The 22,445-nt window shown below is 35.7% G+C and overlaps 3 protein-coding genes across 7 annotated transcripts; all 3 read right to left on the minus strand.

Annotated features, from left to right (window-relative positions):
• Positions 1 to 280: 280 nt before the first annotated feature.
• On the minus strand, positions 281 to 6,635 carry LOC121996646 (derlin-2.2). The gene is made up of 6 exons (XM_042550676.1): positions 6,366 to 6,635; positions 6,059 to 6,158; positions 3,139 to 3,353; positions 2,941 to 3,024; positions 1,749 to 1,802; positions 281 to 787 (listed from the first exon to the last, which is right to left on the minus strand). The coding sequence occupies exons 1-6, from the start codon at positions 6,462 to 6,464 to the stop codon at positions 614 to 616; spliced, it is 726 nt and encodes a 241-aa protein (XP_042406610.1). The 5' UTR covers positions 6,465 to 6,635; the 3' UTR covers positions 281 to 613.
• A 537-nt stretch (positions 6,636 to 7,172) lies between these two features.
• Positions 7,173 to 14,620, minus strand: LOC121996648 (nuclear poly(A) polymerase 3-like). Its single transcript, XM_042550677.1, has 10 exons — positions 14,196 to 14,620; positions 13,981 to 14,058; positions 13,460 to 13,567; positions 12,510 to 12,572; positions 12,278 to 12,439; positions 11,794 to 11,907; positions 9,481 to 9,543; positions 9,091 to 9,390; positions 8,031 to 8,198; positions 7,173 to 7,889 (listed from the first exon to the last, which is right to left on the minus strand). Exons 1-10 carry the CDS (start codon positions 14,490 to 14,492, stop codon positions 7,497 to 7,499), a joined length of 1,746 nt encoding a protein of 581 aa, XP_042406611.1. The 5' UTR covers positions 14,493 to 14,620; the 3' UTR covers positions 7,173 to 7,496.
• Positions 14,621 to 18,335: 3,715 nt separating this feature from the next.
• LOC121996649 (neurofilament medium polypeptide-like) lies at positions 18,336 to 20,458 on the minus strand. Of its 5 annotated transcripts, none has more exons than XM_042550681.1 (3): positions 20,146 to 20,458; positions 20,017 to 20,072; positions 18,336 to 19,921 (listed from the first exon to the last, which is right to left on the minus strand). In XM_042550681.1, exon 3 carries the CDS (start codon positions 19,919 to 19,921, stop codon positions 18,668 to 18,670), a length of 1,254 nt encoding a protein of 417 aa, XP_042406615.1. In that variant the 5' UTR covers positions 20,017 to 20,072; positions 20,146 to 20,458; the 3' UTR covers positions 18,336 to 18,667. The 5 variants fall into 5 exon arrangements, with proteins under 5 accessions (XP_042406615.1, XP_042406617.1, XP_042406613.1 ...); XM_042550683.1 differs by having other exon boundaries at positions 20,017 to 20,060; positions 20,146 to 20,457; XM_042550679.1 differs by having other exon boundaries at positions 20,017 to 20,095; positions 20,146 to 20,457.
• Positions 20,459 to 22,445: the final 1,987 nt, after the last annotated feature.

Genomic DNA, 22,445 nt, shown 5'->3' on the forward strand with positions numbered 1-22,445 from the left:
CGAGGTCAAAAAGCCACCCGAGTCTAACGAATCTGTCGGTGAGGCAGTCGAGCTGTGGCCGAGGTCGAAAAGCCACCCGAGTCCAAGTCCCTGACATCGTCCAACAGCGGACCTGACTCCAATCTTCCAGCTTGTTTTGTTTTATAATGATACAAGTAGTTTCCTCTTTGTTGCTAGTTCTGCTTTTGGAGTTAATACACAGGATCTCCCGATGGAAGAACTTATGTTGCTCATTGCATGAATGATTTCACCAGTAATTGTTACGACAACACCAGTAATCTTACAGCAATTCAGCATATTTGATTCCACTTCATTTTACAAACTAGGTTTGTATCTCTCAAAAACCCAAGACCAAGAAACTTCAATTTCTACACACATTTTCACTGTCATAAACCTCCACTAATAGGCACAGAATTCATATGTGATACTAATGAAATTGAATAACACGACTATCATTTCACTGGTGAAAACCAAATTAGTTGATGGGAATGCTCCCGGAAGGAAGGTGACAGAACAATCAACTCACAATTAGGTTTTGATATGTAATATTGACTGCCTGTGGCTGGATCAACAAAAGTACCCATCAAAGGCTTTCAGTTGGTGCTGCTCATTGTTAATCTTGATGATCTCGCGGAGGAGCAAACCTTGCATTTCCTGGCTGAGCCACGACGACAGTCTCGTCTGCGAATAACGCCTTGATGAACGAAGGAGTTTTTAAGGGGTGGCGTCCTGTCATTCGTGGATAAACATCCTCCAGGAAGTAATAGGCATGACCAGCAATCATACCCTATAGTCGAGGCAACAGAATCAGTTAAAAACAATGAGTGATTTAAGAAATTAAAATGTCTGAATAATCAAACATCATTGGAGCCATCACCTTTTAGGTTAGTTGATTACCATATGTTTTTAGAAATATGCATTGATTTGGATTCCTCGTCTATTTCAAGCAAGTTAAGAGAGGCAAAAAGGAGATGTACGTATTAAGATACACCTTAAATTTTGTTCTATTGTTAAATTGCATACATACAATGAATTTTGTTATGCTGAAATTTCATGGAACTTAGAAAGAGCTTCAACTAGATGCTAAAAAGAAATACATATATTGACGCTACAACTAGAAGAATTAATAAAGCTTGGAGATATGAAAATGATTTCTTTTTAAGCATACATGTAGGCCAAATAACTTAACTATCCACAATGTTGTCATACTGCTAGCAAAAATATGAGCCAACATAACTTGCCCACCCTAAAGAAAATCGTACTCAATGCATTACTTGATCTAAGCATTAAATATATATGTATGTATGTATCATGGGGATATGATGGATAATAAGTTTGGTAAATTTCATACCACGTTAACAGCCCCAAAATCTGCTAAACTTCTAATTAAAAACAATCAAACAATAGGAATTCGTTTGCCTTTTTCCACCAGGTCACTAATTTATATCATTCATCAAGCAACTAATTTAAATTTTTTGCATATACGCAAATAATTTATATTTTTTTTCAAAGTTTTGCTAAAATTCCATATTTGTCATGTCTGGCAAAGTTACTCGGTAGTATCCACTTAAAGGATGGACAAAGAATAATCACTAATCCATAAGCAAGTGTAAATGATTTTACTCCATAAAAAAATCATTCATAGTTGTCTATTGTGTTTTCAACTTCTTGCATGACTTCTACCAAAGATATTAGTAATGTCAGCTTTGTTTATGTTTTATAAGTTTAGTTAAATAACTTAGCATTACCAGGAGATCACCCCACGTACTGCTGCCAACAAGAATAGAGAAGCCAAGTAAAACCTGTCATATAAAATGGCAATTGTTATATTAAACCAATAACTAATACGATGAACGATTAGCACCATAAACACAAGTATATTAATAACCAGTATGAAGATTTAAGAAGTGCATGTGGGCGGCCCTATCACAAACATAGAGCTCATGCAATATGTGGACACATTATTGTCGACTGTATCAACAAAAAATATATTTATTAATGACTCTTAAACAATTTGAAAGAAAAATAACCTACACCCACCCCATAGTGAATATAAAGTGCAAATAAGACCTATGTTTATAATCCTTTCCAATGGGCACAAGTGTAGTGCTTATGCAGCGCCTTCATAAACTTATGACTACTAGCAACCTTAAACATCTTTAAGAAACATAATCCTCATTTATCAGCATGCTCATTATCTCCCCATCAAAAACCACATTATGACTCATTAGCTTCAGTTATTGTTCTGTGACAATTATTATAAATTGTTTCTAATTATTAGATCGGATGTACCAAATCTCAAAAGTAAGTTGTTATTCAGTGACAGCTGTTTTTCATAGTTAAACTTCAATGATACCATCTGTAATTCAAGAGTAATGGAGAACATCAGCTTATTTTTTTATGATAAATTCAAATGCTTTTTTCATAATCAGAGAGGACAATGAATCAATCCTACTGGAAACTAATCAAAATCCAAATAACCATTATATTTTCACTTTCCTCATTAATCTGGTGTAACTTGTAAGTTGTGCTACTCAATTCAAGGCTGCCTAATTTCTCTACATTTCTTCCAAACTATCAGCTAACCTGATCAACTATCATTTGTCATTACTAAATGATTCATTTTGCAAACGAGGTCCCCGTTTGAACTTGTAGAGAGCATAAATCATAGATAAAATTATCAATCATAGTGTACCAGTAATTAGTTATCATAGAATGAATCCAATTGTGTGCAGATGAAAACCATGGAAAATCTCGACATTAATGCTGAGTAATGCTTAACTCAAAAGAGACTAATAAATTAAATGAATTTAAAAATGTGAAATGCATTCAACTTTCAGGTTAATGGCTGAATTCTGAAATTGTAAAGAGTACAAATAACTAAACAGCATGTATAATATCAATGATCACACAGATGACAGAACTGATAGTTTAACTCACCCATGGTAAATAAGCAGCGGTGAACGTGAAGAGGCCCAAGAAACTCATGTGAATAAAAGGATTATGCTTGCTCCAGATATAAACCTAGATATGCATGTCATTAAGCATTTAAAGCAAGAATAACTACAAAAATAACCATAAAAAACAAAAGATTAACATCCATCTTAGATCTAGACAAAAGTAATAATTAGTACTAACCATCATGAATGTTAATGAATTACTGAGAAATAATATATTAGCAAAGGTCGCAGACAAATATGGTATCATCCCTCCAATGAAAACGATCCCAGTTAAAACAGTTGCCCCAAACAGCAGCATGTAGAGGAAATCTGCTGTCTTGCCTCTGAAGGAGTTCTCCTCAAGAAGTTTGCAGTATCGAGCAAGAAAGAACATGTGGAATAGAAAATCCAAATCTAGTAACATAAACAAGTTAGCATCAATAAAGACTTCGAGCTCTTTACAATCACAGACAAGATAAATTTTTAGATGAGGAAAAACAACTGGTATGGAAATTTGAAGTATCACTTACATGAAAACAGACCCACTAAAACTAGATGGCTAACCCACCATTACCTCATAAGTGCATGTTTGATATATCAAGACTAAAATTGAAGAGCAGAGATAGACATAAAGATGTCGTCAGCTTTTGTTGTTCCAAAATCTGTTCACTAGCGCACTATTCCCACAAATCATGATTGTGAAAATATTCAAAAACCTTAAAGTACAAGCAACATTGTGATGCTACAACATTGTGAAAATATTCAGCGTGGAATACCTAAAGCTTGGTTGTGAAACTTTCAACTAGTAGATTGAAATCCAATAGTAGTTTCCAACTGACTGAGTGTCATGACTCAGTCTTAGGTCTTTGCCTAGGCTTATAGTGGTTGTAAGTTAGGTGAGACTATCTAGATTCATATCAAACCATTGAATGCATGAGGGTTCTGAATGAATAAAATGTTTCTATTCGAGAAATAGTCTACTAAATGACATTCTAGTCAAGTGGAGGCTAGCAAATTATTGGCCTCCAACAACTATATTCCACACTCTAGTTGAGTAGAGGACTTCTTTTTAGTTGAATAGAGTTGGTTGGAATGTATCCATTAAAGCCTTTTTTATATAATCTATTGGAGACATTTTGGGCAAAAAACTTATAAAAGAACATTTTTGATATCTTGTGCTCAAAATACTCCAAAAGTTTAGACAAAGTTTAAAGGCTTCAACTCAAGCTCTTGGTAATACTCTTCTTCATGTTTACATTTTCATCCTTAGGAAGAGTGAGGATATTGTTTGACTGAAAATCCCATTAGATGGATATTATAGAGCAAATTGTATGCGAAAAACAAGCAAATTGTGTTCACTATCTGTTCACGATGCCTCTAATTGACATTGAAGAGAAGTTATCTAAATCTGAAGGATTAACATCTAAAAAGCAAGGAATGACCACTACTATCATCCACCCACTTATGATGGAATCAATTTTAAATATTGAAAGGTAAGAATGGTATGGATGTTAATTGGAAAAGGATACAAGGCTCCAACAAAAGATACTGAAAACCTATTAAAAGGAGAAAATAGACAAAGGAACAAAAATAAAAGTATAAAAATAAATTAATGAGACCAAGATGTTATATTCTGATGTAATCATGCCATCTTTATTTTTTTATTTTCGTTGCGATTATAAACTAATACAAATAATATCAACAAATGAATACTTGCACTATTAACATCGTCTTTATGGTGTGCAAGGAAATGACGAATTAGGCCATCTAAGCATCTTAACACTATATACCAAAGATCATTTGGGAAAAATTTCCACAAACGATGATGAATGTATTTTTTTTTTAAATAAGGTTATGTAACTTAATTATTTTTCCGAAGTTTTGTAACTTAGCAATATTATCGATCAGGTCCACTCATGGATTTTTGTTTTAAAATATCCTCAACTACCTATGATTTAAGTTCCCAAACAACTCCTTGAACTCGGATTGATCAAAGCTTAAGTTTCTTAAAGTTTTCAAGCTCATTTGGTACTTTTTCTTTCTTCCTTATGCTCATTTACATTCTCTAGGGAGAGAAGTGAGGTTTGTCAGCTCTCTTGTGTTTATTTCATTTATCTAATTAGAAAGCTTGAGCTTAGTTCCTAGGGTTCTAGGAACTCATTTGTTTACAGAGCAAGGCTGTTCTAGTTCTCTCTGGGATAATTGTTAGAACTTAATTACCCTATTTTAAGGAGATTATTGTCTTATTTCAAGGAGCTTTATAGTGGATTTTCATTTTAGGACAGTCACACTAAACATGACTAAAGTCGTGGAGTAGAAGAGGTCTTCAAATCACAAAATCCTGTTGTTAGTATTGTTTGACTCTGCTTCCACAGTTGTTTTGTTCACTTCGGTAATTGTACACTCTCTTACTTGTCATCTATTCACACATCCCTTGCTAGGCCTCCATGATCCTATATTATGGAATTGTGATGAAGTTTAAATAAGAAAAAACTATTTTGAAATTTTATAACAATGTAACATAGAAAATATATGTTAAAATAGTTACTAATAGTGTAACAAATGATTATTATATCTCTAGGTTCACATCAAGAGTTAGCTCTAGGTTTTTACCTTTTTCCATTAGAGCTAGATGAACTTGTGAATTATATTTAAGATACACCTCTTTTAGTATAGATTCTCACATATAATAGTGTGCTAACCAATGAAAGTGCAAATAGCTTAAACTCAAACCTCAAATTGTAGGCAAAAACAACAGAAACCAAGAAATTAGTTGCTAAAAGATCCAATTTTTGAAGTTATTTTATTCAAATTTTTTTTCTCACTTAAATAGTTTAAACATACAATTGAAGGATCTTTCAGGATAGTGTATCGACAATAAAACCAATCCTCAGAAAAATAACAAATCAAAATAAATTTTATGATACCAATCATGTCAAAAGTATCTCGATACCTTCAATCTGATGGAACTAGTTAACTTGTAAACCGGAAGAGGTAAAGGGAAGAGAAACAAAGCAGGGACGATAAATAGATTCCAAATCGTCAATTTCAATAGAAATATCAATTTTAGGAAACTCAACAAAATACAAGATTCAAAGTAGATGAATCATCATTCCTACCCATATTCCGGAAGTACAGGAAGTTTGTGACGAGGCGCCATATCTCATACTTCTGAACTATGCGAATAGGATTCAGATATAATTTGTGAGGCGATATGATCTGAGAAAGACATAAGCTTATTAGGAACGCAAACAAACAATAAAAGAAAACATTTCCTAGTAAAAAAAACAATGACAGCAGAACATGCGGGCGAATGATTGAAACCCTAATTGGAGGTCATAATGACCATTGACATTCAGACGACCTAACTAATAATCGAATTCGATTGGTCACCAGAAATATGAGAGAGAAGTGTTAAATTCACACCTCGAGGGTGCATCCGATGGTGGTGACTACCGCGGCGGTAAGGTACGACCGCGTGATGATGGGCATCTGCTTATACCAATCCTCCACTGCTTGTGCCATTTCGCAGGTCGCCGGCTCTCGCCCTCCTAATCACAGAACCCCGGGGAAAGGAAACCCTAAGCTTTCAACGAATAGTAAGAATCGAAGAGGAGAAGAACAAGGGAACTCTCGAGCTCGGCGATGATGACTAGATTCGTTTGCCGTAGGAGCTTTTCTCACCGATTCAACGCGAACCACGAACATTCCAGGGTCACCGAGGACCTCTCGAACTGTAACCACCAACCGTCAAATGACACGTGTGAATTTAGGTGGACCATCTCTTGGGTATGTCTAATTCTTATGACGCTTCGCTTTGATTACTTATTTACGAGTTAAATATGAATTATTACTTCTTTTTTTTTGACAACTTTCTTCGTGATACACCCACCTACCGTCTGTAACACAGTTAAATAGATGTATTTTTTTAATAGTAAAGATATCTAGCTATTCGAATTCATTAAAATGATTAAAAATAAATATAATTCTATTATAAAGAAAAACATAATTTTATATCGAATTAAGTAGACTAATAAGATCGATTAAGTTTAACAAATTAATTAAGTTACCTGTACTAAAGCAACTAATTAAATGAGGAGAATTAGATGGTTCAGCAAATGCCTTGTCTAGTCGGATCGGCACCAATGTTTTCCTACAGTTTGGCCCTTTCTCATGAGCACAGTTGCAAGGTGCTAATCATATCCAAAACTAGTTAGCCACTATGGAAAAGAATTGCAGAATAAATCACACGCATGCATAACACCAAGAACTTCTTTGTTCAAAACATAATCCTATTTTTCAAATGAGTATATTATAGACAGCTAAACAACACATCCAAAAGACAACACGTTGAGATCCTTTGTCAATTTCTAGGACGTTCATTCATTCTTTACAGGCAATGTAGAAGATTAGTTGGAAGACCGCACTTGAGAGATTAACCATTTCTCAAAACATATTGATCTGTTCTCTATCTAGGCAGTGCTGAGAGGGGCGTACAATTGGATACTCAAAATTGTAGTAGCCACAATCTGCCGCATGACCAACAAAAAGAAACAACTAGCCAGCAGCAGCAGCAGGGTATTCTCCATCCGCCGCATGACCAACAAAATAATGTGGCAGATGTTGGGAGTAGAGCGGTATTCGCGATTCTCTATTATCTCTTATTCTCCAGTGTGGTTTGGACCATCTTGCACTACCAGCATCAAAGTCTAGGCCTTTAGGGAGCTGGGAACTATGTACAAGTTCTAAATCCAGCTTGCAGAGATTATGGTTGACATCAGGTAAATGATCTGTGTTAACACTCTTCATGAACTCCTCTTTCAACCAATCAATGTCTATTGTCTCCCCATCAGGCGACAAGCCCCAATAGAATACAACATTAGGCTCCGCTACAACATGATCAACAAATTCTGTAGGGTTTGGATCACAATATTTGATTACCATTTCCAGCTGCATAAATAAAAAACAAAGCTTCCGAGTCAAGGAAAAAATTTAACAATGAAAAAAATGAATTCAAACTATAAAGCAATTAATCTCTAAATCGTGGAACAAGCATGAAAGTGATATAAAGAACACAAAGTCAGCAAGAACCTTCAGCAGGAGAGCTCGGATCCGTGACTTCACCCAGCCTGCCCAATCTTGTAGATTCACATCTCGAGCAGCAAGAAAAATTCTCATAAAATGAGTATACTCTGTTTTATATGGATATGCTTCAAACAAACTTTCCCATTTAAACTTCAATCCTTCTGGATCTTGCAACTGAAACCACAAAATAACAATAATAATAATAATTAATGAATTGTTTATGTGACAAGAAACAGTTTTGCCACAAGTATCACCTTTTCAAACTGGAAGAAAAAAGATGCAAGCATACCAAGGAACAAAACAAACATGCATGTGATACAATCCATGGGCATGTAAAATACAAAATTAAGGCTAAATTATTTACGTTTAAAATAAATGAGAATCTGAAAACTATAAATTTTGAAGCTACAAATTCAAAATCTATAAATTATATAATGTGAAAATTATAAATATTATAGTAAATTGTGCTAAGCACCCTGAAAATCTATAATTGCCCCAATACCAGATGATAAGCAGAGTAGGTAGTACATCAATCACAGGTTAGATCCAAAAACTTCATGTGAAATGGATGTGAAGAATCAATTACTGTTTCCAAATTAATAGGAATCTCTAGAAAAATCAAGAACCTCATGAAAATAGATAATTAGAAAAATTATGTTACTGATTGCAAAAGGTAAGCCCAATATGAAATGCTAAACAAGAGTTGATTCAACCATACAAGTAATGGGGATATCTACTTTCTCCTTTGAATATTAGGAAGTGGAAATTCACAGATTGGAGAAAAGATCAGTGATCAACCCTCAACAAACCAAAAATGATCAGATGCAAAATGCACATGTTTGCATGACTCTATAAACTCAAGAAATTCATAAAATCTTCTCATGAATTTTGAACAACTCAAAATTAGGAAAGAGAAAAGTAGGTCATATGGAAGAATTCAATAACATAAACAAATAGGTGGAAGACATGAGATTACTAGCATGTTGCATTCCCATTATTATCATAAAAAATACACATTGCAAAAGTAATTCAGAAAGATTAAGCTGTATTCTGAAAATGATCTTACCCTAGTCAAGGAATATCCACGCTGAAACTCAGAAACAATTTTTGTATAAGTGCTTCTTGTAATATTAGAGTTGCACCAGTCAAATGGACTACAAGGCATCATGATAGGCATAAATGACGGCATATCAGGATGTCCAAACTGAATCAATGGATCTCTTAGAATTACTGGTTCAGGCCAAGGCCATTTAGAGAAGGTCTCAAAGAAAAGGCATAAGAGAGCACTAATACTTGCATGCTGATATTTCTGACATACATAGGCTGCAAGGATGGCCAAGTGAATTCCTCCAAAGAACCCAAATAACTGAAATTTAACCAACTCAGAGATGTTATTTTACCAAGACGAACTGTATATAAAAGCTTCATGGAAAGAATAAAGTGGAAGAGATCATACATGTGAATAAACTCCGCGCCTTTTTGCCCACAATTTAACACACCGCAACAAAGATTGAAAATTCTACAAATCAAACTCACAAGAAATTAATAAAGAATGAAGTTGGAAGAGATTAGTTCATTACATGAAGAAATCAAACTCAAAACATGGAAGAGATGAATTCATAATATTGCATTAAGAATTACTTGAAGCCGACTATTCCCATTATTATCTATCCTTCTGCTAGACATTATAGTGATCAATCCATGTTTTGAGTTAATACTTAAGTAACACAAATTCTATACAAATTTGTGTTTTCTCTCTCTCTTTTTTTAAAAAAAATTATATGTGCATATCTTTCACCCAGCTACTTATGGTTCTAGGTAATCAATAAAGAACTTAATGATTGTGATCACCGAATAAATTTCAATATGACTACCAGCTTCAGGATTGGATCAGTTTTGTCCATTTGCAAACAAGAGGAAAAAAACTAGCTACTGCAGAGAAAAAAAAAATGAACAACGAAATTTTAGCTCATCACAACTTTATATATGTCTAGCTTCGGGATTGCTATTTGGCTTTGCCAAAACTTCAAGCCTTTCACCAAACCAACACATCCGCCCTTTTCTAGAGATTACAGCAAAGGACACCATATGAATATTTCAAAATTGAGGGTAGAAGTCACTTCTGCTAATCCTATCAAAATAAATAACTAAAATATAGGCATAATAATAACTTGAAACAAGGTTATAAATTATATCACTATCTATCAAGGTTTAAAATTTCGACCCGTGCCGAGGTTTCTGTATCGTATCGTGTCGTGCCGATACAGTTTCGGTATTTTTTATTTATCTATAGTAATTATAAGATAAATATATTTATTGTGTATATAACAATAAGTTGTATATTGATTTATTATAAATTCTTAATTATTGAATAATTTAATATTGTTAGAAAAAAATAATTAAAAATAATTTTATTTAAATAGAATTGATATATTAATAATTCAAATTAAAATGGAAGTATCTATAATAATAATAATAATAAGTATATAAATTAATACAAGATATTACTTTATATTAATAATAATTATATAAATTAACTATTTATTCATTTAATTAATTATTAATTAAATAATATATATTTTAAATAGTAAAAAATATCAAGTAAAAAACTTTTAAAAAATAAAAAAAATATCAGAATATAAATATAATTTATTAGAATTTTTTAAAATTTTTAAAAATTTAAAATAATAAAAAATATATTAGAATATAAATAAAATTATTATATATTTTTTAAAATTTTTAAATGAAATTTAAAATATTATTTTTTCAGAATATTAATTAATAAAATTTATTTAATTTATTTTAATTTTAAATATATTTTTTATATATTTTATTAGGATAATTTAATTAAGGTTTATAAAAGTCTCTTCGAAATATCACACATCCTCCTTGGAATTTTTTAAATTAATTATATAAAATAAATAATTATTAAAAACAGAAGAAAAAAAAAAATCGCGATTGTACGCGAGATTGCGCTGCGATGATCACGGGCGAGCCCGCGAGGGGCGTCCGACGGCGCCGGAAGCGTCGCCGCAGAAGTCGTCGCGCACGACGCCTTTGGCGCTGCAGAAGGCATCGCGCAAGACGCCTTCGGTGCCGAAGGCGTTGCGGGACGCCACCGGAGGTCCCGCGTCTCCTTCGACGCCGACGGAGGCGTCCCACGTCTCCTCCAGCGCCGCCGAGACGAGGACGCCTCCCGTGCCGGTTTCGGCCGCCCGGCGGAATGGTAAAAACCGTCCGTGCCGGGTGGCACGAAACGACATTTCAAACACTGCTATCTATAACGCTTCCTCAAGAAAGTATAGATTCTATCTATGCCGAGCTTCTGACAGAAACTAGAAAAAAAAACCTTGATGAAAACAATTTTTGATATTCAATTGAGAAAACTTCATACTCAATCAATAAAAAACATAGAAAGTATAAAATGCTAAGATAATAAATTTATATGCATAAGTTAATATGAATTAAATTCCTAAATAAACTTAAAAATCCCATATTAACAATTCCTAGCCATCTCGTGGTAGTACTTTTTAGCTCTATAAGATAACCACTAATACCCAGATTTGAAAGCATAAAGATAGTAGCCCAGATCACAAGATGTTACTGCCAAGGACCCATGTCTGAAAAGCTTTGTATTGCAGAATGAAGAAGTTGAAAAAGAACTGACGTAAATATGAAATGTGCAAACATAAGAGTTTATTTTTAAAAAAGTTTTTTTAAAGAAAAATATAAATGGATTATGAAGAGGAAAAAATGACAACAAAAATACCTTCAAATTTGGAACTAGTTGAAGGATGCGGTTATTAGCACGAACACCAGACAAACTCCTCCAGCTAGTCTCATCAATTTTTGCTAATATGGACGGGTCAAAAATGTTCAGACACTGTAATACAAGTAATTGCCATCTATTACTTAAAGAGTTTAATCAAATAAGTAAAAGCTCAGACTTTGAATTCATGCACTGAATATTTATTGATATAACAGATATAAAAAGGGCAATTCCACCTATACTTTTGACATATCTTAAAAAGATTAAACATTGAACATAAACACAAGGTGAAAGCACCTGATATGCATGGGAATGGATAATCAGAGCATTTAAGAAAATTTGTCTAATGTGGCATGCGCTTAAATATATAAGTTAATCAAGCAAAAGTAGCTAAACAACAAAGTAGAATATGCAAGGAGAATTATCATTCATAAACAAATGAATGCATACAGCATGATCATTTAAAATATTCTTATGTGCACACCTCAGGAGCAGAAACAACATAAAGGCGCGCATAAGGAAAGTCAATTGAAATCCCATTGAACTTAAAACGCATCAATGGGACTTTTGCACTCTTGACACACTGGAGTTCTGTAACTTCTACTCGCCCTTCTAACATTGATCTCAGAACAATGAAAAAGTCCTCCTGCAACAAGATGCATCATGATTTGCAATTAACAAAGAAATGCAACAAATAGTGGCATGTACAGACTTACCTCCATGGTGGCAAAATACGGACCAACACACAATGCATCAATGTCAGATTCAGGACCGTGAACCTATATAGTTGTCATTTTGTTAAACAATTGTAAACAAACAGTAGCAACAAGAAAATATAACTTTTTGTTCAGAACAAGATACAAAAATTTAACTTTCTATGAAAAAGTTACAAATCAAGATTTAGCACATATCAACAGTAAAACCTTAGGTAAATGGAAATTCATAAGTAATAAAACATTCCACTTTTTCCTTTTTTACATGGGACAGAAAATTTGATAACTGAAAGCTAAAGTAAATCTTTGCCATGTTATTCATTGCTAATAGAATTTCTCCAAACGAACAGAAACGCCAATTTATTATGATATACGAACACAAAAAAAAAGTAAAAGAAGCAAACTTTCAAAAGCAATAACTTAGTTGGAAAGCATTGTAAAATTCTTATAGAAGAAAAAAGATAGTTGAGGACTCAATTTCAAAAACACATAAGCTCCAGTACGCACACACATGCATCATATGCCCACACACGCCTGCACCTATAATGCAATGTCCTTATACACACAATGTTGACTGGTTAAATATTTAATACAATTCAGTCTCCTCTTCTAGATCATAAAGGTTAACAGAAAAAACTAGATGAGGATGGTTTTCTCTCAGAAGGAATATTACACTTAATGGAAGCAATTGCTAAACCAATTAGACACATGGAAAAAATAAGCAGCATTTCAGAAATAAAAAAATAAGGCCATGTAAGCATATCTTCGCATGCCACTTGAGGTTATGGATTAAAACAACATAGCACAAATTCCCTTTGTTAATCATGTTATATCAATCAAACACATTGATACAAGAAGGAAAAAATTCACAAAATTTTCATTGTAAAAAATCTTAATGAAAACATGTGCATGGCATCTATCATAATAATAGACTAAAGATCAAGATAACTTACCCCTAAACCATATGAACCATATGTAAGAACAGTTGCACTTGTTTGATAAATCACAGTCTTAGGTAGACGATGTTGCCAAGCAATCTTCTTTATCCATTCCCGGACTATCTACTAGGAATAAACATGTTACACTTACAGCAGGGCTTTTATGACAAGTTGATTTCAGAAATAAGTACTTCATAAACAGAAAAAAAAAAATAATTCTAAAACTGAAGAACAAACTTACTTTGTAACATCAAAGAAAAGAAACAACACAACATTTTCATTATTATCTAACGGGAACACTATTTCTAGGGGAAAAAGAGGAGGAAAAAAAAAGCTGGAAATCGGATCCCTTAATCTGAAACTAACTGTTGGAGATATATAGTAAGGAGCAAAGGCATATCCATCACCACAACGACCAAAAGAAAAAGACAAGAAAAAGAACAAGCGAGCAAACAACTTCAAATTTATCAACTTGGACAACAGATTTGACCACAACTAATCACCATTTTAAATATCTAATTTTCATCTACACAGACCTGTTTAAGCTGATTAATCACAATTTTCCTGTTCACTTCCTCCTCTGGGGACGGATACAGACTCTCATCTCCCATAAACTACAAGAAAAGAGCCAACAGTAAACTCGTTAGAATACAATCTTTGAAATCAGGGCAAACTCTAGGATGGAAAAAAAGAGCGAAGACAAAAAATAAAAAAAAGGAAAATATAAATAAATAAATAAATAAATATGGACCTTCAGAAGCGATCCCGTTCTTTTCTCATCCATCTGCGCCAAGAACGCAGGATTCAAGCGCAGGACCACAGGAGGAGGGACGACCTTGGGATTCACGGGGACCAAGGCCTGCTTGCGAAGAAAGACAGCCCCGTCAGGGTCAGCGCGCAGCGAAGGACCGAGGGCGATCAAGTATCCCACCGGCGGATGCGCTGGCGGCGGAAGGATTAGGGTTCGGGGTTCGATGAGATGGGCGAGCGGCTTGGAGTTCCAACGCGGCGAGACGATCTTTCTGTCGTCCGAGGAGGCATAAGCCATAAAATAGGAGGCAGAATCAGGGAGAGCAGCGGCGGCGGCGATGGGCGGCGAGGGTACGGCAGAGCGAGGTCGAGTCGTGGAGGAGGCGGAGAGAGAAAAAAGGGGATGAAATGGTAGAAAGGATAGTGCCAGACTCGGTGATCGGCTTTTATAGAACGCAACAGGTCATCTCGTTTAAGCAAAATTTTGAATTCGTTGTTGGTGGGGTCTGCCTCTAATCGACGAACTTTCTGGAGACTTCTGGAGGCCCGGTTCGGCCCAATAACTCAAGCGTCTCCAACAACAACTTTGCGGTACGTGTGGTCATCGCGATTACTTCTCTAACAAGAACACGTCACGTCGCAATTCCACGAATAGCCCCACAGCTATGCCGCATAAGCCAACCTTCCAAGATAGCCAATTGTCAGTAGATTAGTTTTGTGCTCCAATTTAAAGAGATTTGTTAAGTATTTGTATTTTGTTAATGATGTGACGGAGATAGTCGTAACTACGTGGTGTGATCAAGTTAAAATCAAGCTGAATTGGAAATCAAATCAGACCGAGTTGGGATCAAATCGGCACCTATTTGGAGGAGACCTCAAGTCAAATCCGAGTCGTATCTAAATCGATTTAGGTAAGTTCCTATTGGGAACTTTGATTCGACACGATGATTGTTGAAGGGTCGATAAAGTGTGTCTCTCAATGGAAAAGAGGTGTGTCCTTTAGAAATTAATGGTCGATCATCCTTTTACTTTTTATTTAAGGATATTCGACTGCATCAACAATGTAAGCAATTTTAATATTTTCAACTCTCCTTATATCATTCATATCAATTACCCTAAACTAAACTTTTACTTTAAATTTTACATTTTGCATTAAAAAACATCACATACCTACTCATTCCCTAAATATATATTTTATGAATAGTAGTTATTTAAATTTAGGGAATGAATTTCATTCCCTAAACATTAAATATTATTTTTCTCTCCTCCCTCTAATAATAAAAAATTTCTCCCTCCTCTATCTCTTTCCTCCAACTAATAATAAAAAAAATATGAAGGAAAGAGAAAAAATAAAAAAAAATAAATATATGGTAAATTATAGGGAAGTTGATGTATCATGTAGTGAAAAATGGATATTTAAATTTAATAAAGGAGTTCTTTTATCCTAAATTTTAGATTTTGGATGAGGATACTGATGTGGATGGTCTTACCGTTTATTTTCACTTTTCGTTTTCTCCATCTTCTATTTAAGGTTTGATTTTAGTGTCGAGGAGATCTTGCTAAAGTTCGTCTTGGCCCCTCTTCTAATATCTTCCTTGAGTCTTTCCAAACTTATGTCCAAAGATTTTTATGGTGCTTGGTAGCTAAAAGGCAACCTCCTGAGAAGGCCGATCTCTTGAAAAGTCATCTTGACAACAACCGACTTGAAAAAAGTCCGACCTAAATGAAAGCCTGACTTGAAGGATGCCCCGATCTAAAAGAAGCTCGGCCTGAACAAAGTCTGACCTAAAGGAAGTCGACCTACTAAAGACAGACTCAACTTGTATCCAGCCAACCGAAGTTAGGCAGTAGTGGTTACTTTGATGGGCCGTCCCATCTGATTGGATCAGTCAAATTATTTTTAAGCCATAATGTCTCTTTTATTTGAAACTCAAAATATTCTTTAGACCAACCAATTTATTTGAAATAAAATAGAAACAAAACAAGAAGAGTCACAAGAATCCCATAATGAAGCTCAAGCAAACAAAGGAAAGAGAGATAGATGCATGAGAGGTGCAAAGGTTAGCTAGTAGAGAGTTATCTCCAATTTCTTGACAGTGCTCAAGAACAACGTTCAGATTGCATAAGTTATTATATGTGACAGTGTAAATTTCCATGGGGCCAAACTATTCGTCCAAGTTCGATGTTACCTGATTCATTATTTTTTTTACATGTGACTGTTGTCCTAAACATATGGTGAAAACAAGTCGAGCAAGGAGGATGTGAGATATGAACAAGGGCAGAAAGATGATAAGCAAAGAAAAAACACAGTATAGCTTCCATTACTTGTGTTGTAACCAAAATGAAATGTTGCATTTATAGGTAAGTGGATGTAGTATAGGATTAAGTTCAGGTGGATGGACTAAATCCAATTAAATCCACATGAGTGAACTTAATCTTAATAATATGAGCTTACCCTTGATTAACATACACAACTAATTGCTATTAAGAAAACTAAACCCCAAGTAAGTGATCTAAAGCTTAATTACATATAAAGGGATTTGAATTAAATGGATGTGGATTCAATGTGTAGATCCAATAACCCGATTCATTAATATTAAGCTATTAATGATGAATAAGCTTTAAGGTGGATAGTCTCTATAGGATGAGCTTGGTATATAAGGGAAGATGCTCCTGAAATAGAGTATGTTCTTAAGCTTCTTCATTGACCTTCTCTCTTCCCTATGGAGAAGGAATACAGATTGCCGCCGCCCACTCCTATAGAAGATTATTCCATGCTTACAAGATCTCCGCTGACAAGTAAGAAATAATAGTCCTTAGTAATGGATTCAGTTCAACTCTTCGCTGGCTATTGTTTTGGTTTTCTATATTGCTTTAAAGATTGATGATAGTTAGATTTTGTTCAAGGACGGAGCTAAAGCAGAGAAATGTATGAGGTATACGAATAGAGGGTGAAAGAGAGGCGAATGAGAGGTAACAACATGGTCGCCTCCCCTCAACATAAACACATACATTTCGCTCCCTCAATATGAAATTCTTAGCTCCGTCTCTGATCTTGTTGTTGATGCATCCTTTAATTCATTATTGATGTATTTCTTACATACAGACACTAAATTTTAGTGAACAATAGTGTAGATAAATCAGTAAATGTAATTTTGTAGTCAAGTGGTTTGAGTGGGTAGATGATGTGCACACTTTGGTCATATGTTCATTCAGATAGAGGATTATCGACACTAATCTGATAGCGAGAAATGGAGATCAAGCAATTACTTTGTCTAGGTGTCTAGCAATTACTTTGCGCACTAAACTGAAGTCCTTGAGTTTCTCATTTGTTAAAAGGTTAATTACAGTCATATGGTGCTTAAAATAATGCATGAGATCCTCCAAAAGCAAGACATGAAAACTACTTGAAGGAGACATGCCCTGGACAATAAAAGGGTAAGTTGACAACACATCAGACCATATAGACTGAGTCGATAAGCATCACGACGGCAAGTTGGTTATGCTGTCAAATTTCCCCATTTTTCTCATTCCTTTTTTTTTTAATCTGAACAGTCAAATTTACAGAAAAATTGGTCATTGAGTTTATCATTCTAGTAAAAGGAACTTTGACAGGGACAATTTGTGATCATTCTATACTCTAATCTTCTTAGTTCCTGCTTCAGAGTGATTTTCTTAAAGGTTGTCAATGTTCAGAGGAAGAATGGCATTTGATTTCCTAACGCAATTGCATTTTGTCCACTTATTTGTTTCAAGGTTTAATCCATTGAGTTAGTCCCTCAAGTTTATAATTAATTCATAAATAAAGTAAACACCAATCTCTTTTTGATACTTGTGATGGGGAATAGGATGGTTAGAAAGTACAAAAAGGATACGTAGCTATGAAATACTTGAGCAAATTTTCATTCTCTTTTCTATATCCAACTAAACAAGGGAAAGAAAACTTCCATCCACTGATTTCCATCCATTCCTTTCGTCATTTTCTATTTCCCACACAAGTAAACAAACCATAGTGTCTCTCTCAAGTTGGTGTTTCACTTCAACTATTGCTACTTAAACCCTCCATCTCAATGTAGTTCCAACCTTACTTTCAAGTTATTTAGCCTTTGGTGATTAGTTAAGAGCCTTTTGACAACTTGTATACCAAGCACAGATAAACATCACATTATAATACAATTATCAACTAAAAGAATATCATGATTCAACAACATAGTGCCACATGAAACCACAAAGCAAATGATACATATACATACTTTACATAGATGAGCTGATAATGGGCAACCTTATACAGTTCACAACCTCCCCTTTGTTTTGCGTAGGTTCATAAGAACTTTCCAAAATAATAGCTTCCAGTAAACATGTAAACTAGGGGCTGGCAGATTATACGATATGCTTAAACAACATATATGCAAAAGGGAAACAACCAATAGAACCGACCATGTTGCTAATAACTTGTTCATAAAAAATCTTCACCTACTTAGCTTTTGTTTCATCAATTCTTTCAGGTGCCATAGTTTTTGAACTTGGTGATTTACCAATTAATGCCTTCTTCACCTTGACAATCGATTGCTTCACTTTTGAGATTATGGTTTTAGGTTTCTTACCTGATAGTTCAGCTTTAATAACCTCTTCATCTGCTTTGGTTTCAGTTAAACTTCGAGTATCTTGCTCCTTATCTTCTGTGTTCTCATTTTCAAATGTATCCTTTAATTGTGTCTCCAACTCCTTGGATTCAACCATTTTAATGTCTCGAGATAGTTGGACCAAGTTTGAATTCTGTCCTTCAAAATTCGCATCCTTGGCATCTTTACTAACTTCGACACCTTCAGCAATGGATTGTGTTCTTTCAGTTGAAGTAGTCATTTCGTTGTCTAAATTCTCTTCGAGATTCTCCTGTTTAGCATCAAGCTCTGGCTTGGCGACATGTTCAGCAACTTCGATAGTTTCTGAAACATTGTGATCAGAATCAGCATTGTGATCTACATTCTTTTCAGCAACTAATGTTTCTACTTGAACTTCTTTAGGCTCAGAAGGAACAACATCTGAAGTTCCATCGAGAGGAAGCTCTTCCTTTGGTATCTGAGGACTGACTTCAACTGCATTAGTTGAAACCTCCTCAACTGCTGGTTTTTCTTCTACAAAGGTTGGTTGAGAAGGCTCCTGAGCAATGCTTTCAGATGCCGGTTCTACAGGATTGTCATGTTCTACTATGTTGGAATTATCTGCACCAGAAACTTTTGAAGATTCATCAACACCTTTTACCTCTTCAGCAACAGTTTCTGAAATTGCTGGTTCCTTTGGTGCTTCAACTGGAGGTTCCACTCCATTAATATCAACAGTGGCATCGGCAAGCTCTTGTGCAATGCTCACAGATGGTGGTTCAGGGGTTTTGTCATCAGTTTCCACAGAAGCATCTTTTATCGATTCTTGCACGGTTTTTTCCTCTTCAGTAACAAATTCTGAAAGACCAAGTTCTTCTGATATTCCAACTGGGTCTTCTGCGATAGATGCCTCTGAATCCTCAGCTGGTTGAGGAGTATCAGGTACATCAGTTGTATCATGTGAGCCCTTGTCTTCCACTGGAATTGAGATTTCTTCCTTTGCCTCTTCGATCACAATATCCTCTTTTTCCTCTTCATCTCTTGCTTCAACACCTGCTACATCCTCAGGCTTTGGAAGATTCAGCTCATCAGCAATATTTGAATCATCTGAAACAATCTTCTCCATCTGCAAGCGTATCAAAGGATACTTGCTTTTAACAGATCTCTCCTAAACAGAAAAATAGAGTACCAGAATCGAATGAGTTGACTTCAAGAAAACACCTCCAAAAGAAAACGTAGATAGATAAGATTCTGTGATCCGCCGACTGATTCGGTATCTATAGCATCTCAAAGATCATAGCTTTCATGAGTGCAGTTAAGATGTAAAGACACTTAAAGTTGCTCTCTCACCTCAATAATGGATGGATCTGCCTCAGAAGCTTCAGAATTGCTTGAGATTTCTCTGGCTGGAGCAGCAGCGGCTGGGAATGGGAGGATAAGGAGAGACAGACGAGTATGGTGTGAGACTGAGTGACGCAGACACCAGTGGCTCAATTAGGAAGCATTTTCTCCCAGCATGAGCTGGCACGGGGACAGAAACAGCATGAACATCATGAAAGACTCCAAATTTTAACAGTGGTCAAAACCCTCGCCGTAGATTGTCACCTTTGCGAAGAGGATTTGGCTGCCTTGGACAACAAAGAACAAGTCACCATGATGATTGTCAAGAAGAAGAATACAGAGGGATGCTGTCAGTTGATGGGCTACAAAAAAATAAAAACAAAGAAAAATACACAAACATGGAATGGAAAGATAGAGATGGATACTATTAGTTGATTGGCTACATTATAGTAAAAGTGGAATCTGCCTTGGATTCCACATTTTACTATCATATATCATTCATCCTATAACTAAGAGGTAAATTAAAAAATTATAGTTGAAATAAATTTTATCCTGTAATAACTAACTCATCCCTGCCTTGCTTTGGGGCTAGTTGATTGGCTACACTGTGACAAAAAAAAAAGATGAAACGTTCGCCCCCAGCGTCTCCACTGTACTCAACCTAAGACCATCACGAGGAAGATAAATCGTAGCATCCGAGCAAGCATATGATGGACAGGGTGTAATACAGGGATAGGGGATTTATTCCTCAGCTGTCCCGAGAATCGATCCTACGATCTCATTATGGCAACACCTGTCATATACCAACTCGGATGATCTGCGAGATTTAATTGATTGGCTACATGCCAAGAGACGAGGAGGATGACCATCTTGCCTGCCTGTAGGTCTCATGGCTCTAGTGGTGGCTGCACTTTTATGTTGTGTGTGTGGTGGATCTAATCCATGGATTGAGGTCGCTTTCAACTCCAGCAGGTAACAGTTTAACCGTTTGCTTAACTTCAAGGGAATGCTTCTGGAGTAAAAGACTGATGAATTAGAAAGGATAGTGATGCGGAGGTAAAGTCCTGAAGCAGAAGGAAGTTTTTTTAGTTGGTGTCAATTAGGTGGTCTGGGACTTTCGTTGCTGTTCATGTTGCTTTCATACTAATAAGTTTCATGTTACTCAATTCAGACTTGGTCGATGTGTTCACTTGCAGGCCTTGTAATGAAATCACATTTTCTCCAATTGCTGTTATTATCTCCGTATTCTTGATTTATCTATTGGACAAGTTGGTTGGTTCTTTGCACCAAGTTTTGGTGTAGCAATTATATTTAGATTCTTCCTCATTTTTCAAGGTTTCATAATTGGACATTAAACTCATTTTGAGTTGCCGGAGTATTAGGCACTTCCACGTCGTAGAGTCGCGACGATACCTCCAGCTTCCTTCAAGATGCTTCCAATGCACTTAAAGGTACCTCGAGTATTGTTCATCTGAGAATGAACATCTTCAATCACTTGGGTAATGCTCTGTTCATCCGGAGTTGAGCTCTCCCAAACCCAACTTCGATCTTCTCCTTGGGCATGCTTTCTTCCTAGTTTCTTGTTCCTCGAATTCTCCGTGCATGTTCTTCTCGTCGACTGGTGTACTCTTCGTAACTTTTCTTCCCTCAGATGCACCAAGCTCATCGACTCATTTTCAATGTCATCCTTCTCACTATTGGAGCAATCCCAATGATCCATGTGACCATGTGTTTTGGTGTTTGGGCAAAGGGTTTAAGTTAGATTTACCCTTATTATTTGATATGTGTATGTGAGTGTGCAGATTTGCAAGATACACATATAACTCAACTTAATGGCTTCGGGTCCGGTGAAAGATGAAGCATCCAAGCGACCGTGGACAAGGCAGCAAGGACAAGAGCCGAGAGAAACGACTTCGAGGCATACGCGAAGGATAGCATTGAGGACGAGCCACGAGCTTGGATGCATCTGAGGGACGAAAGCCAAAGGAAGTAGGCTTGAAAGCAAGAGGTCAAGGCTGTAAAGAAGAGTTAAGTGAGTCGTGAGGGTACGAGTGCATAAAAGATTGTACTTAAGGAAAAATCCCGGGAGGTATTGTAGCAGTCAAAGGGGCACTGTAACAGTCAACGGACACTGTAGCAGTTAACGACATTGTAGCAGTCGACTGGTGCACTGTAGCAGCTGACTGGTAGGGAGCCTTTAAGAGAACCGTTGGGTTGGCATCAGTCGACTGGTGCAAGGACCAGTCCACTGTTAACGGTAAAACAGCAGAGCTGTTTTCTTCCAAACTCTATAAGAAGGAGCTTGGGAT

This window comes from Zingiber officinale, chromosome 6A, assembly GCF_018446385.1.
Source record: "Zingiber officinale cultivar Zhangliang chromosome 6A, Zo_v1.1, whole genome shotgun sequence".
NCBI lineage: Eukaryota > Viridiplantae > Streptophyta > Magnoliopsida > Zingiberales > Zingiberaceae > Zingiber > Zingiber officinale.

Excerpts from the sequence above, each read along its gene's own strand:
- LOC121996646 (XM_042550676.1), bottom strand. The coding sequence starts at position 6,464 with ATGGCACAAGCAGTGGAGGATTGGTATAAGCAGATGCCCATCATCACG. Across the intron at positions 3,354-6,058 it reads CCTGTACTTCCGGAATATGG|ATTTGGATTTTCTATTCCAC; the intron begins GTAGGAATGATG and ends TTATGTTACTAG. Across the intron at positions 3,025-3,138 it reads ATTCATTAACATTCATGATG|GTTTATATCTGGAGCAAGCA; the intron begins GTTAGTACTAAT and ends ATGCATATCTAG.
- LOC121996649 (XM_042550681.1), bottom strand. The coding sequence starts at position 19,921 with ATGGAGAAGATTGTTTCAGATGATTCAAATATTGCTGATGAGCTGAAT.
- LOC121996648 (XM_042550677.1), bottom strand. The coding sequence starts at position 14,492 with ATGGCTTATGCCTCCTCGGACGACAGAAAGATCGTCTCGCCGCGTTGG. Across the intron at positions 12,573-13,459 it reads ATGGTTCATATGGTTTAGGG|GTTCACGGTCCTGAATCTGA; the intron begins GTAAGTTATCTT and ends ACAACTATATAG. Across the intron at positions 9,544-11,793 it reads AACTAGTTCCAAATTTGAAG|AATTTTCAATCTTTGTTGCG; the intron begins GTATTTTTGTTG and ends TTTGATTTGTAG.